General features: G+C 48.8%; 1 protein-coding gene across 2 annotated transcripts in view; it reads right to left on the reverse strand.

The window, feature by feature from the left end:
• The window catches only part of WBP1L (WW domain binding protein 1 like), a 55,884-nt gene that overhangs the window by 30,325 nt on the left and 8,803 nt on the right, over positions 1-16,756 (reverse strand). The window contains exon 1 of one of the 2 annotated variants that reach the window (XM_080912130.1): positions 3,518-3,716. The exons of the other annotated variant lie outside the window; for it this stretch is intronic. Within the exon in view, the coding sequence (XP_080768256.1) occupies positions 3,518-3,544 (27 nt within the window). The 5' untranslated portion in view covers positions 3,545-3,716. Of the gene's footprint in view, positions 1-3,517; positions 3,717-16,756 lie in introns of those variants that run through there. 2 annotated transcript variants of the gene reach the window in all.

Consider the following 16,756-nt stretch of genomic DNA (forward strand, 5'->3'; position numbering starts at 1 on the left):
TGTGTCTCTCCATTACCCATACACTGATTCCGACCCTTCTTTGTTTTTTTGCTTTGTTTTGGTTTTTTTTTTTAAGATTTATTTATTATATGTAAGTACACTGTCGCTGTCTTCAGACACACCAGAAGAGGATATCATCAGATCCCATTACAGATGGTTGTGAGCCACCATGTGGTTGCTGGGATTTGAACTCAGGACTTCTGGAAGAGCAGTCAGTGCTCTTAACCGCTGAGCCATCTCTCCAGCCCTGACCCTTCTTTGTATACAAAACATGCTTTGAATTATATTTGCATAATCCTTTTCAGGTAGAGAATGCTGATCCTAAGAATCTTCCAGTGTTACCAACCCAACACCTCCTAACAGAATTAGAATTCACTCTTCTCTGCAGGCTGAGCCCCTGCTGCTGACGTATTCTCTGAAAAACAACCTCTGCCTTCCCAGACTTCACACTAGACTTTCTCTTGACCAGAAAAGCACAACCAGGAAATTTCTACACCATGGCTCCTCCACACACCATGGACTGCTCTCTGGTCAACATTAGCGTCTACTGAGCCATCCTCATTGTCCCGGCATGAAAGAATTCAAACATTCTGAGGCTCATTTGCCCTTCACATACACTGAAGTCAGGACATGCTCTCATCTGTCAATCTATTATCTATCTATCTATCTATCAATCATCTATCTATCTATCTATCTATCTATCTATCTATCTACCTACCCTCTATCTACCCATCCATCCATCTATCCATCCATCATCCATCTACCCATCGATGAAGGACCTTACTAGGCCCCTCTTACTCTATAAAGATACAATACCTGGTAAGCCTAGGGGTTCTTGTTTTCTATCAGGCAAACTCAATCCCAAGATTCACAGAGAAAAGGCAGTTTTTCTTCTCATCTGCAGGAACAAGCTAAAGCCACACGCCTCACCTGATCTGTCTGGACTGTTCCTTCCTCAGCTCAGATGTCTGGTAAACTATTCATCCTCAGGCTCAGGTCAGAGAACATCTCAGGAAAGCCTGCCATGTTCACTCTACACTGGCCTGATTCAGTGGCTTCCCTATCTCTGTTACCTTATCCTTGAGCATTCTCCTTTCATAGGCCTACACACTGTCTTGTCTCTCAGAATAGATCTGAAATTATCTGGACCATGAACACCTGCAACAACTTAACAGAACTACTATTCCTGGCCCCCATAAGAATCTACAAAAACTACATCTGAACAACCCCACTTCGGGCTACTTTCATGACATTTGAGAACAACGGAATTAGGCACAAGGTCCTCGCTGGGTATAAGGTATAAGAAAGGACCTTGTATCTGCACATCTTTGTGGCAGGCTGCCCTCAGTGAGAGCTCAGCAGATAGGAGGTGCTTGCTATACAAACCTGACAGCCTAAATTCAAACCCGGCGCCTATGGTTATCACCAAGGAACCATTACTTTAGACAGCTGGTTTTGCATGACTCCAATACAGGACTGCCATATACAGAGATGCTAGAAATAATAGAACTATGTAGGCTACAAACACTTCAGCAGGCAGGGGTTGAACTGCAGAAGGGTCTTCGTCTAGAAACCCTCTGGTCTTTTTCCAGGACACTGTTCAGGAACCAGCCTAGAAAACCAGTGCTGGCCCTTCAGGATACTCTGAGGGTTTCAATTCAATGCGCCCCGCCACCTCATTCTCTCAGCTGGGTTGGGGCTCTGGGACACAGGCCTTCACTTTCTGGCCACTCTAGCACGTGAGATGAAGTTGTCTTGGAACAGTGAGAAACAGCCTCTCAGTTCGGAGTCAGTGAACAGTGATGCGCTCTGAATGACGGTGTACACAGACACTGAGCTCACTCAACTCCTGCAAAGGGACCTGAGGCTTCTTGCTCTGTGCTGCTGCAGTCACGTGTCCTATAAAAACGTGTGAATAGGGCTAAAAAGGTGGCTCAGAATAGACTGTGCTCTGTTCTTGCAGGACCTGAATTTGATTCCCAGCACTCACAATGAGCAGCTCAAAAACCAGCCCTATATCCACCTCCAGAATCCCACATGTCTGGCCTGTGTGCGCACCTGCACACACCTACACAAATATAAATTAGAAATAAAAATCGTAGTTAAAGGGCTTGAGCTGGAGCTCAGGGATTCACTTACCTACCCTGTGCCAGGTCCGAGGTTCCACCCTAGCACCAGACAAAGAGTTCTGAGCTTACTGAACGCTAGCCAAGGTGTTAGTGCTTTACACACATTCTCTTCTGACATCCTCTCCAAGAAAATATTACTATTTGCATCCCAAGGATGGGGTTTGCAGCCAGTGGGGGGCCCTGGAGGAGTCTGAGTGAGCACAAATCTTCCCGTCTTCCTAGTCCTGTTCTTTCCACTGTACCCCAACTGCTGGCAGAGGGGGCGTTTCATCCATTCATCATCTAGCATGGCTCAACATCCCCTCCAGAGCTTAGCATGCTCACAGGTTAAAGGCAACACTTCTTAGGGAAGGTCGCAAAGTGTCCACTTAGGGCTGTCACTTACTCTGAAGCTTGGCAGTGACAATGCTTCAGGCATTTTTCCCAACCTACTTTTAAAGGACTCCAGGCGACCCCTGGGAGATCTGCTCACCTTGCACTCTGCTCAGAGAGCAACCAGCTGGCCCTCAGGGCTCCCTTCTGACTTGGGGTCTGAGCTCACCATGGCCCTGCCTCCCCTGGAGGCAGGCGGGAGAGGACGTGTGCCTCCTGCAGCCCTGCTGCTGGGTACAGTTACACATTCCGATATAGACGTGCCTCCCAGACCAAGGAGGGGGGTGGGGTGTCAGGCTCTCAGAAGCCCTGGAACAAATACTTGGCTCAGTGTCCACACTCAGGGACAGCAGCCGGTCCCTAGCTACTGTTTTCTCGTTCCAAACTGGGTTGCCGGCAGGAATCGAACCCCACCCCACCCCTGCCCCCAAAACAGGGGCCAACAAAGATCCAGCCTCTGCCACAGGGGTCTGTTTGCCTTGCAAATCAGTCAGTGGGGGGAGGGGCAAAACAAGCAGTTCTAACACCAACCCTCCCACCAAGGGTCCAGGTTACCTCAGCCCCACAGCCACAAGGTTAAAAGAAAAAAAGCTGCCTTCCTGTGCTCAGAGGCTTAGAGCCACTCCTCACCCCTCCCCCAGTCTCTTCAGAGCCAGTGGACTGGGAAGAAATCCCTCTGGCCTCACCAATTCAAAATGGAGAAGGGGGGAGGGCAGCAAGAACCCCACTATGCCTCCCTCTTCAACAGTCTCCTCCACAGAACTGTACACACAGCTTTTCGGTTGCTAACGGGAAGTCAGAAATGGGCAGCCTTGGAGTCACCTCAGGGACATGGGGGTTAAGAATATGAAGGCTCTGGAGCCCTCCTAGGAGCAGCCAGCGAGCAAAGAAGGCTAGAAGTCTGTGCGGGAGCTAACCAGTCAAGACTAAGCTATGCGCTCTACTCACAGTGGCACAATGACAGGTCCCACCCTTCCTCCTTTCCCCAGCCGGACCAATGCTCGAAGCCCAATTACCTGTCTAAGCCCCCAAAGGAAAGGCATCCTGCAGGAGCATCGTCCACTAACGCAGACAACAAAGGGCTCTCAAAAGTTAAGGTCTTGGAGTGAGCATGGCCCGTAGTAGGCTGGCTGCTCAGCTCGGTGCTCTCGGTCTTCCAGAGCAAAGGAGAGAAAGTAAACAGAGTCCTGGGACCCAGCAGGCCTCCTGCTCTCTTAACTACTCCCCCAGCCTGGCCCCGACCCACCCCCACCTTCTCGTGACATATCTCAGACGCAGCACAGCCCAAGCTGTCTGCCAAGGGGGAAATGACATCAGTTCAGGCACAGCAGAAAAAAACTTCAGACAGCTGCTGAGGAATACTGAGGATGTGCAGTAAAGCCACGAGGCAAGCACCGACCTAGAGGGGGGCTTCCCCCCCCCCCTGCTCTGACCCGGCTCCTGGCTGGCAAATCAAGCCTGGGAAACTAAAGAGAGCTATGCTTCTCTGCCTAAGGACTAGTTCCCAAGGTATTGTCTCTCCTCCAAAAGAAACTCAAGCCTGGTGACTGTCGAAGAAACTTTTCTCCACCCCACCCCCACTCAGCAGTAATGCTTAATAAACAACAGCCGGCTGCCCCCAACCTCTCAGGAAGAGGCAGAAGCAGAGGGGTCCTGGAGAGGCGTCTCTCCCAGCTTAGGTAGGAACCCTGGCTGCTGCTCTGGGCTCCCTGCAGTACAGGGGAGTTTATGTTTCATAAACAAACTGGGTGCGCCCAGGTGCCAGCATCTTTCCTCACTTGCTTTACAAAGGGTACAACAAGTCCCACCACACCCTCCAAGTGCCAGTAATGCCCATCAGCTATATTTAAACCAACTCTTGGTTCAGAAAAGCTCGGCTCCCTTAGATTTACCCTGTTTCTTTTTGCTAAGTTTGGTTCACAGAGAAAACCAGCAACCTTTGCCAAAGAAACAAAGCCCCTGGGGTCAGTGTCCTGACGGTCCTGAGGAGCACCCTTGGGAACACTCCCCAGACCTGAATCCTGCACCAAACACATCGCTAGCACAAGCTCCACATTTGGGTGTGGATTTGCAGAAATAACTCTATTGGGTGTTTGTGTGTGATCTGAGATTGAACTCACGGCCTCAGCATCCTAGACAAGGGCTCTCCTGCTGAGTTATAACACACCCCCAGCTCAGCACCAACTGTTTACAGAAGGAACAAAGTCACTTTCTAGTAACTTAGACTGCAAATCCACATTTCTCTCAACTCAGGAGTCTGTATGGTTCATCTTTGTCTAATTTCCTACAATTGTTTTCTCTCAGTGATACTTACCGAAGGTGTCTTCTTTTTTTCAAGATTTATTTATTTTATGTATATGAATACACTATAGCTGTCAGACACACCAGAAGAGGGCATCAGATCCCATTACAGACGGTTGTGAGCCACCATGTGGTTGCTGGGAATTGAACTCAGGACCTCTTGAATAGCAGTCAGTGCTCTTAACCACTGAGCCATCTCTCCAGCCCACACCAAAGGTTTCCATGACAGTGACATTGCTGGGCATGACCCATGTAAGCCAAAAAAGATTTCTGCAAATTACCATCTGGAACCCACCTAGGATGAGAAATCGGCAATGCACAGCACAGTGAGGTGCCGCACGGGCTACCTGACCGTTAGACTCCAACCACAGTGTGCTTGCTGCAGGTCACAGCTGATGGTCAAGGTCATGGCGACTTTCCTGACAAAATGAGTGTGCCAAACAGGCTGAGCCATCACATGAGGTTCATGTAAGGACAGACCCCAACTTTACTGCTGATGAGCTGTGGGGTGGTCTCCGTGGGTATCTGGATGTACACCCTCACAAAACAGGCTGAGCTGACAGACAAACGAGACTGGACATCAATGCTCTGCAGTCACAAAGACCAGTGAGCTGGCTTTCAACCCCTTCCCCTCATTTCCTCAGTTTCCTGGCAACCACTGGGAACCAGAAAACACACGAAACACAATCTAACTTTAGCGAGCAAAGTGTAGGAAATCTGTCTCCAGTCTCTCCTGGACAACGCTCGTCTGTACCGACCTAACAGGACAGACGGGCACCTGCAGTTCTCAGGAGAGTGCCATGATGTAAATGTTCCTGTGCACCTATCACACACCTACTGACCACCCACAGTGTGCCAGACACTGTTCTCAACGCCAGGGCTACCACCATTAAATAACTCCCACACCTTGCTTTGATGGGTTACAGATTTATTGCATATCTCTGTTTGTTTGATGGGAGTGGGGGTTGAGGCAGGATAGCAAATAACCCATACTCGCTTTCAACTCACTACTTGGCCAAGGATGGATGCCCTGATCTTCCTGCTTCTACTTCCCAAATGCTGGGATTACAGGTCTGAGCCATCATGTCTGGCCACATTTCCTCTTTGAGACAGACTCATAGAGCCCATGCTGGCCACAAACTCACGTACTACACGGCTAAAAAGAACCCTGAGCCCTGAAGCTCCTGCCCCCACCTTCCTGACTCTAGGCTCAGAAGCATGTGCCACACCTATGGTGGTGGAGATAGAACCCAAGGTGTCACATATGCTAGGCAAGCTCTCTACCAACTGAGCCACACACCAACCCCTGCATTTCTAAACAACATTCGTCAATGGTGGTTTGGGAAGGAACAAAACTGCCAGGGCCTGTATCACAGACTGACTTCCCATCACGAATCATCCTTCTGTGGATGGATACTGCTCCAGATGGGGTTTCTAGTCAACAACTGTCGGGGTGCATCTCCATATAAGATTATACATGTCTGAGCACAAGGCGGCATTTTACCAAGAAGCATCACCACTAGCACAGCATGAAATGCTCAGAAAAAAGTGCTGACAAGTTTTCACACTAACCTACTTCTTGCCTCAGCCCGCTGGTGACTAACCTTTCCTAAACACCCAGATCCGGGGGCGAGGACAGAAAAGAAGTGGGGGTTAGCTAATTCAGGCACTCTCAGGAAGGTGAGCTCACTTTCTGCCATGCCCTAGAAATACCACCGCAACAAAATAGCATCACCATAGCCCAGTCCCCTGAGGTTTAAGAAGCAAGATGGCCGTGGCTGCTGGCCTTGGGGTGGGGGCTGGGAGATTCTTTTCGGAAGTGATCTAGGCTCGTGGTGGAAAATGAGCCAAAAGTGAAGTCCTCCCGCAGGCATTCTCTGTCATCTTCCTGTCAACGCAGAATCAGACTGAATGCCGAGTTTACCAACTTAAAAAAGGAAGCCACACTAGACTAGAATTAAGCAGGATCAGTTGTCACAATGCTCTAAGCCAGCACTTCTCGTTGCCCCCAGGGCCGTGAGGTGTCCTATTGGCTCAGCCCTCTCCTCCCCAGAGAGCCCTCCCAGTTGGCACAGTTTGGATAGCACAAAATATAATAACAAAATATTACCCCTTGGGTTCTGGTTAACTTTCTATTTTAAGACTTACTGCAACAACATATATAGTCAGAGACTTTACTCTTTGATGTGGCCTGAGTCTCTAGATGGCGTTTTCCCAGGCAATCTATATATCTGTATTTACACATCTGGAGGAGGGACGGGGAGCTGGGTTTCTGTTCCCGCCTAACTGGAGCCAGACTCAGGAAGTCTATGTCACCAACACCTCAACCTTCCACCCAGGATGTAGTGTGAGTGTCCCCTGGGGTGGCAGGAGCAGACCATACAGCACTCAGCTCGCTGTGGGAGAGGAAGTGAAGGCTCTGGCTTCGAGGGTTTGTTCTGACACAAGAGTCAAGATAGCAGAAGATCTGAGGTACCAAGAGGGAGAAAAATGTATCCAAGGCATAGCTGTGAGAATCGGTGACGGCGAAGCACGCAGACATCCTGAAGGTGTTGTAGATAGAGTACCTTAGAAGACTCACGGTCGGGCCGACTGCCGTGTGTGCAGGAGTCACGGCCTTGGCACATTTAGTGACCCGAGTTCTGTGAGGTAAACGACCGGCAAAGTCTAAGGTTCTCATTTGTTCTCAATATGTGACAGTCCCCAGGCAGGGACCAAGCTGGAAAGATCCTGGGCCTACGTTCTCGGCTACGGGACAGCTGCCAGGCTTCGGGGTGGTGGGTGCTCTTACAGGCCCAAGAGAGCCTCCTTTGCAGGAGCTTGGGCAACACAGACCATCCAAATTTTTTTCTTGGCGTTGGGCATAGACCCATTTATTTGCTTGAAGAAGAAAAATGGTACCACAAAAGTTGGGGGAGGGGCACCTTTTTTTCAATAAACATGAAGCTATGCACCAACAAAATGATCCTGAAGTGATTATCGTGGGAGATTCCAAGCAAGACAAACATTCACAGATGACTGCCAAATAGCCACACAGAAGACGGCCCAGCTGCCAGAAACCAAGACTCTTGGTTTCTGTGTCCGGGAGCTGGACAGGGGCAGACGCACAGCATAGCTGCTGAGGCAAGAAACTTACACCTCGAACATGGAGTTCTGTGAGTCACTTGGCTTGGTCCTTCCTCAAAGCATCCTGAAAGCCCAAGACTCCTCTCCTCTTTCGGGATTTTTATGGAAGGTGGCCGGGGAAACAGTCCTTAGCTGCAATAGGGAACCACTTACTCCACATCAAATTATATTCAGAAAAGGAAGAATCCAGCAGATATTGAGAGTTCCAATGTCCCAGGTGGGAAAATCCAAGTTTTTAGTGAAGTGAGGTAACTCATTTAGGATGCCCCCATCACAGGATATGGAGAGAGCGCTTCACCCAGGCCTGTGTGGCTCCGAAATGGTTTGAGCACACAAAAATAGTATTTTGACATAGATTATAACTGCTGCCCAGCCTCATTTGGGATCTCAAACTCATGGTTGCCTCCAGCCACCAAGAGGTAATGTGGTGAAGAACTCAGTCTAGTTCTGGGGACTGGTGCTTTTAGCCTATGTGCTGCCAGAGCAAGCAGAACGTTTCGTTACCCAGTTTTGGACAAAGACAAGCCCACACTGAAACAAACACAGAGCACTGTGTAAAATATAAAAGGACTGGGTAGAGATGTCAGCCTCAGAGCTCCTGAGGGATAGAACAGCACAAGAGGCAGCTGCAAGAACATAAAAGGAGCTCGTGGAGGGGGGAAAGGAAACACGGGACACTCGAGGAAGAAAGAAAAGGAGGCAAGAATCAAAGTATGGCGGTGCCCAGGATTCAGGAGGCAGAGGCAGAGGATTACCACAAGCTTGAGATCTACCTGGCATATGCAGTGAGTTCTAGACCAGCCAGGGCTGTCTCAAACAAAACCAGAAATAAAGCCAAAAGAAAAAAAGAAGCAGAGATCAGTTAGTGGCAGCAGGTCAGAGGCTGTGCACATGTGTGGACATCTCAGGAGTCCCTCCAAGAGGTACGTTTATTTTCCTGTTCGGGAACTGTCACAGGAGATCCACAGGTCTCACTCCACTCAAGGCCCGAATCCCACTGTGTTGATCTTATCTACCACCTCAAGACTGTCTTGGAGTTGGCTTTGTTCTAAGTGGAAGGGTTGGAGGAGACAGGAAGGTACTCGGACGGATGGTTGAGCCTCGGTGGGTTGTCCACTGATTCTGGATGGGATGGAGTCTGACTCTGTAGTGCAGGCTGACCTGGAATTCACTATGTAGCTCAGGATGCCCTTCGGTGGTCCTACTACTGCCTCAGCCCTCCCCTCCTGCTGGGATGACAGGCAACGGACACTGCCAGATGTTTTAAAGACGGAGGGAAGTCAAAGCTGCACAAGCTAAGTCTCACTGATGACAGTTGTCACTTCTGCAACCCAGTGAGAGCTTCTAGACACATCAGTCCACAGACACTCACTTCATGGAGGGGCATCTGCTATCTTGGGTCCAGAGCTTGCTGAAGCTCCCGGTGACTTTAGACATACCTGACAATGAACAGACACTTCCAGGAGCCGAAACTTGAGCTTCAAGAACGACAGAAGAACCTACTTTTGTGCCAAAATGTGTGTGTTTTTCTGACCTTATAAAATACTTCAGGTCCAACCAAAGAGGCACACAGCCAGGAAATACATGGAAACCAGCAAGCTGTCTGTAGACTCTTTTCACGTGTCTTAAACCACACTGAAATAAAAGGGCCAGGGGTGTCACTCTGGGGTTGAGTGCTTGCCTGGTGCATGAGAGGTATGAGGTCCTAGTGCCGACTGTAGCACTGGAGGAAATAAGGATTGGGACAGAACAGACACTGAGAGACCAGGTCACATCACCTGGATGATTCACACCCAGAAGCTACAGGAAACGGAACTCCCTCCGGATAACTGGGACTTCCTGGGCTCCACCAAAGCTGACTTCTTTCACTTTTATGTAAACTGGGCAAGATAAAAAAATGTGATCCATTCTTCGGTGGGAAAACTACTGCACTGACACAGGCAAAGGCTTACAGCATCTCAACTGGAAAGGCCGGGATGAGGAGACCTGTGATGGGTGGTTATTTGAAAGCATCTGTGTCACTCCAGCCCCTCCTGTGACTTCATGACGGCCCTTCCAGCTCCTCCCTCCCAGCCTACCTCCACTTCTCAGGTCTGAGCAGCTTGATGAAGTCTCAAAATCTAGGTTCAGAAGTCTCATACTTAACAGAGAACGACCTTTATCTCCAGCCGCCTCCCAAGCGCTAGGAGTACAGACCAGTGCCACCATCCGGCCTTGTGTCTCACTACCTGTTCATCTTTAACTCTCGGCAGAGGAACTACGAGTATCTAAACCATCTCAGGGGCAAAACTCTCTTTCTCCTGTGGGACCTGGACATGAGCTAGCTTCCTCACACGGTTTTTCTGATTATGGGACATAGGGGGAAGCTACTCAGCCTGTCTCCTAGTCCTAGTTGGTAACTATCAGCAACGCCTGGAGGATTGTGAGATTAAACAGGGTCAAACTGGAGGCACAGCTTACCCGCACTGTCCCCCCCCTTCCTGGATCTTACACTCATCATCCTTTCCGCAAGCCTTCCTCTACTGCCCTCCTTCCTTTGCCTAGGAGAAGCCAAATGTATTCCGGACTAAGGTTACCTGGTCAAAAAACGCCAAGAGAGAGCATTCAGGCAACTAGCCTGCAGGTTGTAAGGATCATGAGAGTATACAAGTCAGGCCCTAAGCCAAGCGGGTAAGGATGGAGGGTGGCAGAGCTCAGAGGACAGCGAGACACGGGCAAGGGATGCTTAGTCCCATGTCACTTGATGTTCAGCCACAGCAAGTTCTGAACCCTATGCTTCTAACACACTTCAAAATACCTTCATCCGAGGTCCACATTATGAGAAGGGCTGGGGCAGTCAGCCAGGCTTCCTCCCATTTGTGTCTGTTTTGTCTACATGTACATATGTGCTCACTGGATACAGAAGAGGGCATCAGATGCCCTGGAACTGGAGCAACAGTTATGAACCACCATGTGAGAGCCAGTACTCACACCTGAGTCCTCCACTAGAGAAGCCAGTACTCACAGTAACCACTGAGCCATCTCACTAGCCTCCTGAATCTTTAAGAAATACATTCCCAATCGAAAGAGTGAATGTTCTCCCCTAAAATGGGTTAGCAGAGGCCACCTTCTTTGGCTTCACACAAGGCTCTTCATTGTCAGACCCTTAAACAAAAACTCTCCCAAGGTCACTGTGCTCAAACCAGTGTCCCCATGAGACACACCCAGCAATCATGGGTCCCTAACCAAGAATTCAAGCAAACCAAGAAAATGTAGAAAATCAACTCAAGGGAGACACAAGTCAACATTTATAAGCCATTTTCATGTCCATTTCAGGATATTACTGTCCTCACTTGCTAGAGGGCACAACAGAAAATGCCCAGGATACCTGATCAAAGGGACAGAGGTCACCTGTCCCTTTAGAAACGCTAATGGCTGATACCCAGGAGATTTGCCTTTTAGACTATGTCAAGCTCTGACATGCATTTCACGATGGTAGCCACTGCAACACACAGACTCGTGAACCTGGACCACTAACCTCTCTGGGCCTGCTCATGTCTTGTTGGCTTTCAGGCTGGCCATTGCTGTGATGAGCATCCCAGAATTAAGAAGCCTGTAGGAGTCTGCATCAGAATGAAGCTGGACATTTCCTTCCCAGATGCTGCTGTCTGGAAAATGGATGGACTAAGAAAACTAAGGGTAGGGAGATAGGATATGCTCGATGTGCAGCTAAGAGAATGGGGGAAAGAAAGACACCCAAAACTGAACTCCAAGAGGTACAGACTAGCCTGACTCACTGTGAGAGCGTCTAGTTTTGAGTCCAGCCAAAATCAAGTATTGAGACGGGTCAGCAGATCAGCACTAGCGACGGGAGCAGGACAGCCTGAGTCGAATCCCTGGAATCCATGCCGGAAGCAAAGAATCGACTGCTGAAAACTGTCCTCTGACCTCCAGATGCATGTGTGTGCCTGTACATCTACACACAGCACACACAACAACAATGGGGCTGCAGATGGCTTACGGGCTAAGATCACTGTCCTTCCAGAGGACCTGGTTTCGATTTCCAGCAACCACAAGGTGGCTCACAACCGTGTGGGTATCTGACCCCTTCTTTTGGCCTCTGCAGGCGCAAGGTACACACTTAGTGTACAAACAGATACAGGCACCCCTAGCGCCCCATTCTGCACATGTGCTCACAGCATTATCATCTCTGCTGTCTGTCTGTCCATCTTTCAGCAGCGTGGCCCATGTGGTCCACATACTGAGATATATCCTACATGGTACCCTGAAGGCAGGCACAGTCAGACAGGCAAGGGACCAAGAGGTACAACCCAAAGAGGAGAAAAGCTGCTGACAGGGTTCTCTTCAACTTCCCACATGTCTCTGAACAGTGGTGAAATCTCAGATAAGGGAATGGTTCTACAGGAAATCCCTTCTACACCAGCAATGGAAGGGAAACCCCAGAGTTAACTGTTCACGCCAAACAGCCAAACGGTATGCAAAGGGTGGGAAAAGGTGTCCAAGGTAAAGGAAATAACAAAGCAAGGTGTTTGGGGAGAGGGGAACATTGGCTGTCATTAAAATACTCTAGACCTGCTTAGGTGAAGCTGAGCCACTTTAATCCCAGTTGATGCTTGAGGAGCCAAAGCACGTAGATCTCTAGAGTTCTAAGCCACATAGTGAGACCCTGCCTCAAAACAAAACAAAATCCAAAAATTAAAGTTAGAAAAGCATTTCCGATACGCATAGGATTGAGAAGTTACATGTCATTACTTATGAGAACTGGAAAATTCTAACAAACGGGCTCAATTTTGTAATCCAGTTTTTACTCCTAGCTCTTAAAATCTCACATCCAAGATCCTCTCTAACAGCTTGAGTGAATGATTGTCCATTTCTTAAGGTAGGAGGGGTACAACGGCTATACAGAAAGTTCTTATCTAAGACAAGAGTTGTCTTGTGGGCGGTGATGCCTTTAATTCCAGAACTCAGGTGGCAGAGGCAGGTGGGTCTCTGTGAGTTCAAGGGAAGCCTGGTCTACACAGTGAGTTCCAAGAAAGCCAGGGCTACAAAGTAAGACCCTGTCATCAAAAACAAAAAAACAAAACAGGGTCTGGAGAGATGGCTCAGCGGTTAAGAGCACTGACTGTTCTTCCAGAGGTTCTGAGTTCAATTCCCAGCAACCACATGGTAGCTCACAACCATCTGTAATGGGATCCAATGCCTTCTTCTGGTGTGTCTGAAGATGGCTACAGTGTAGTCACATATATTAAATAAATAAAATCTTTACAAAATCCCACCATCCCTCTGCCAGATAAAAGGCCTTAGGATGGGCACAAGACTGGATGTTTCTCTCCAAATGACGTAAATTGAGAACAGGAGAGGGGCTCTGGCAGAGAGCTCGCCCCGCGTGTGTGAGCTCCTAGGTCTGAGTCTCAGACTGGGAAAATTAAGATGTAAAGACCCAGCTCCAGCACCCCAGTCAACCAAACAGCAAGAGTCGCTGGAAAAAATGTAAATCAAAACCACACCGAGACACAGTCTTACCCTCTCTGCCATGGTAAAGGAAAACAAAACAAAAGAACCCCCTTGTTAGTATGTCTGGGCCGTAACGAGAGACATATCAGAACTCCGGTCTACAGCTGCTCCGGGTGTGAAGAGATGCAGCTGCTTCACAAGCGGTCTGTCCAGCTCTCAAAAGTTAAACATGGTTACCTCGACAACACACGGTCCAGCAACTCAGACTGCATGCCAGGAGCTTTGAGCGCTCACATAGACACTTCCATCTCAGTGTCGATTGCGGCACTGCTCGGAACAGCTCTAACCACCAAATGAAGTGCGGGGTACGGTGAATCGAGAGGGGAAATGGGAATTGATACTGTGTTTCTTTGAGTGTGAGGTTCTCATAGAATATATATAATTTTAAATTAAATAACAGCTGGGAGTGGTGGTTGCAAGCCTGTGCGACCCAAGCATCCTTTCTGAGGCAGAAACAGGTGGATCTCTGTGAGTTCAAGGCTAGCCTGGTCTACACACTGAGTTCTAGGCCAGCCAAGGCTAACAGTGAGACCCTGAAAGACAGACAGACAGACAGACACAGACACAGACACAGACACACACACACACACACACACACACACACACACACACACACAGAAAAGAAACACAAACTGAATATGTGCCGCCAGTGTTCCTATCAGTACCCAAAGGACACAGGCATCCTTGAGTTTAGTCAGGACATCCATCCACTCAGTGAAGAGACTGTGCAAGCTATTTATACATAAGACAAAAAATAGTAAATCCGTTTTAAAAAATACTGAAAACTGCAGAATCATGTCCCCAAAAAGAGATAGACGCACAGTTTATGAATGACAACTGAATAAAGCTGTTCTTCAGAGACAGCTTTCACCTCGCCTCTGTGTAACAGAGTGCAAGTCGAGAGCTGACAGGTTCACACGGGGTTCACTATGGCCAAACTGGATGACAGACCATGCTCCTTCCTGCCACACGGTGCCATCCCCACTGGGGTGACCTGGTCGTTCTTCTCCCCACTTGAGAAGGGTTACCAAGTACAAGAAATAGCATACATTGTGCCAGTGGTGTGTGGTATAGCCCAGCAGGCCCAAGAATATAGGTAATTCCCCTTTTATCATTAGAAAACAACTGCCTATGAGCCAGCTTTCATGATGCATACCTAAAAGCCCAGAACACAGGATGCTAAGGCAGGAGGACTGCAGAGGCCAACCTCGGATACAGAGCAAGTTCCAGGCCAGCCTAAGCTATATAGAAAGACCCTATCTCTAAGAAATAAATAGAGCAAGCAGACAAACACTGGGGAGACACTTCTTATGGGCTACGCACCCTGATGCAGCGGCGTTGGGGACTAGACGTTAACTGAAACATTCTCTTTAAGATGTATTTATTTATTATATATGAGTACACTGTAGCTGTCTTCAGACACGAGACGAGGGCATCAGATCTCATGCAGATGGTTGTGAGCCACCATGTGGTTGCTGGGATTTGAACTCAGGACCTCTGGAAGAACAGTCAGTGCTCTTAACTGCTGAGCCATCTCTCCAGCTTTAACTAAAACATTTCTAATTCCTCCACTGTGGAGGACGCTGAGGCCCCTGTGCTCAAGGACGAGCACTAAGGAAATCAGGAATGTTAACACACAGCTGTCCCTTCAATATCTGACCTGTTAACAGCCCAGAGGTTGGGAGTAGGCTAATAGCCTGGTGACCTTTGAGGTATCTGTGGGGCTACAACTGACTTTGACCATGACCTTGTCAATCTATAGAACCTATTTTACGGAAGGTGTCACGTATAGTCAATCTAAAGAACCCATCTTTATGGAAGATGTCACAGATACAATAGTTCCGAAGTAGCCATATCTTAAGCCTTATTGTGTACGTGGGACTGAGTTAATTATCATCAGGAAAGTTCGCCCTGCATCATGCTGTGCTTAAAGATGCCTGAAATAAACTACTTGGGGTCAGACTGCCCAGGTTCGAATCCATACTGGCTACTGGGTCGTATTGCACTGAACTACCTTGCCTCTTGGGACTGTCGCTCTTATTGGTCACAATGCCCACAGAGACACCCTCCCTACCCCACCCCACCCTCAGGGACTCCACTGAAATCAAAAGCTCCTGGGTCTAAGAACAGCAAAGTCTCAAGGCTCCCCCGAAGGAAGGCTAACACTGAGCACTTACCCTGTGGCAGGAGCTCCCACTGTAACTATAAGCAACATGCTTATTATCCCATTTTATGGATGAGTAGACCAAGGTAACTAAGTAGCTCAAAGTTCTACAGAGGGTGAGGTCGAGCCGCTTTCCAACTCTGGTGACAGGCTCCTGAACTTGCTCTCTTAGTGATGGGCATGTGTCCCCACCCAAATCTTTGATGAACCCACAAAAAAAATTCCAGGAGCTGGGTAAGGTGATTCATGCCTATAATCCCAGGACTTGGAAGGTTGAGGCTGTAGGATCATTTCAAGTTCGAGGCCAGCCTGTGCCAAGAGTGAAACTCTGAAGGGAGAAGGGGAAGGAGGGAAAAAGAGAGGGGGTCAGAGAGGGCCCTGCTGGCATACTGGAGGGAGGGGAACACAGACACATGACTGACATGTGGTAACTGGAGCCAACCTCCACTCTCTTCCCACTACCTGCTGCACATCATCCAAGGACGGCAAACTGCTTCCTTAGCACCTAGGCCAGCTTGTCTCCAAATACAAGCTTGCTGTCCTTGAGTGACCCTGGTCCTTGTTCATGGGAATTGTGAACTGTAGACAGGAAGGAGGCTGGAGCTACTACGCAAACAAGATATGACAGGCCAAACAAGATAGGACAGGTCTCTGAGGAAGTTGACTGAAACTGCCCAAACTGCCAGCACTGGGGGTTTGCCCACACGGGAACCTGAAGACACAAGCGAAGGAGTGGGCCTTCCTCCTGCACATGTGTACCCTGCTGCTGGGAATCAGATGGACCACTTGGAGGGCAATGTGGCCCTACCGCCCACGTTTTAAATGCGCCATAAAGCTAACCCTGCTGTTCTCAATTCTATGTCCAGGAATCCAAAAACACAGAAAGAAACACGTTACATAGGGCGGATGGTTAAATAAAGCAACAGCATACAGGCATTTTAAAAGACCAGAGGCTGGAGAGATAACTCAGTGGGTCAAGCACTTGCTCTGTAAGCAGAAAGACCAGAGTCTGGATCCCCAACCGAACCACTAACTTCGTTACACACACGATTTACATATGTAAATAACTGTTTACGTAAATTACCTTATATGTGGTCCTTGAAAAAAGCACGAGGCAGCTAAGTCACGAACTCCCCCTCTCCCACCCTCA

The sequence above is a fragment of the Micromys minutus genome (assembly GCF_963924665.1).
Source record: "Micromys minutus genome assembly, chromosome: 2".
In the NCBI taxonomy this organism is placed as follows: Eukaryota; Metazoa; Chordata; class Mammalia; order Rodentia; family Muridae; genus Micromys; species Micromys minutus.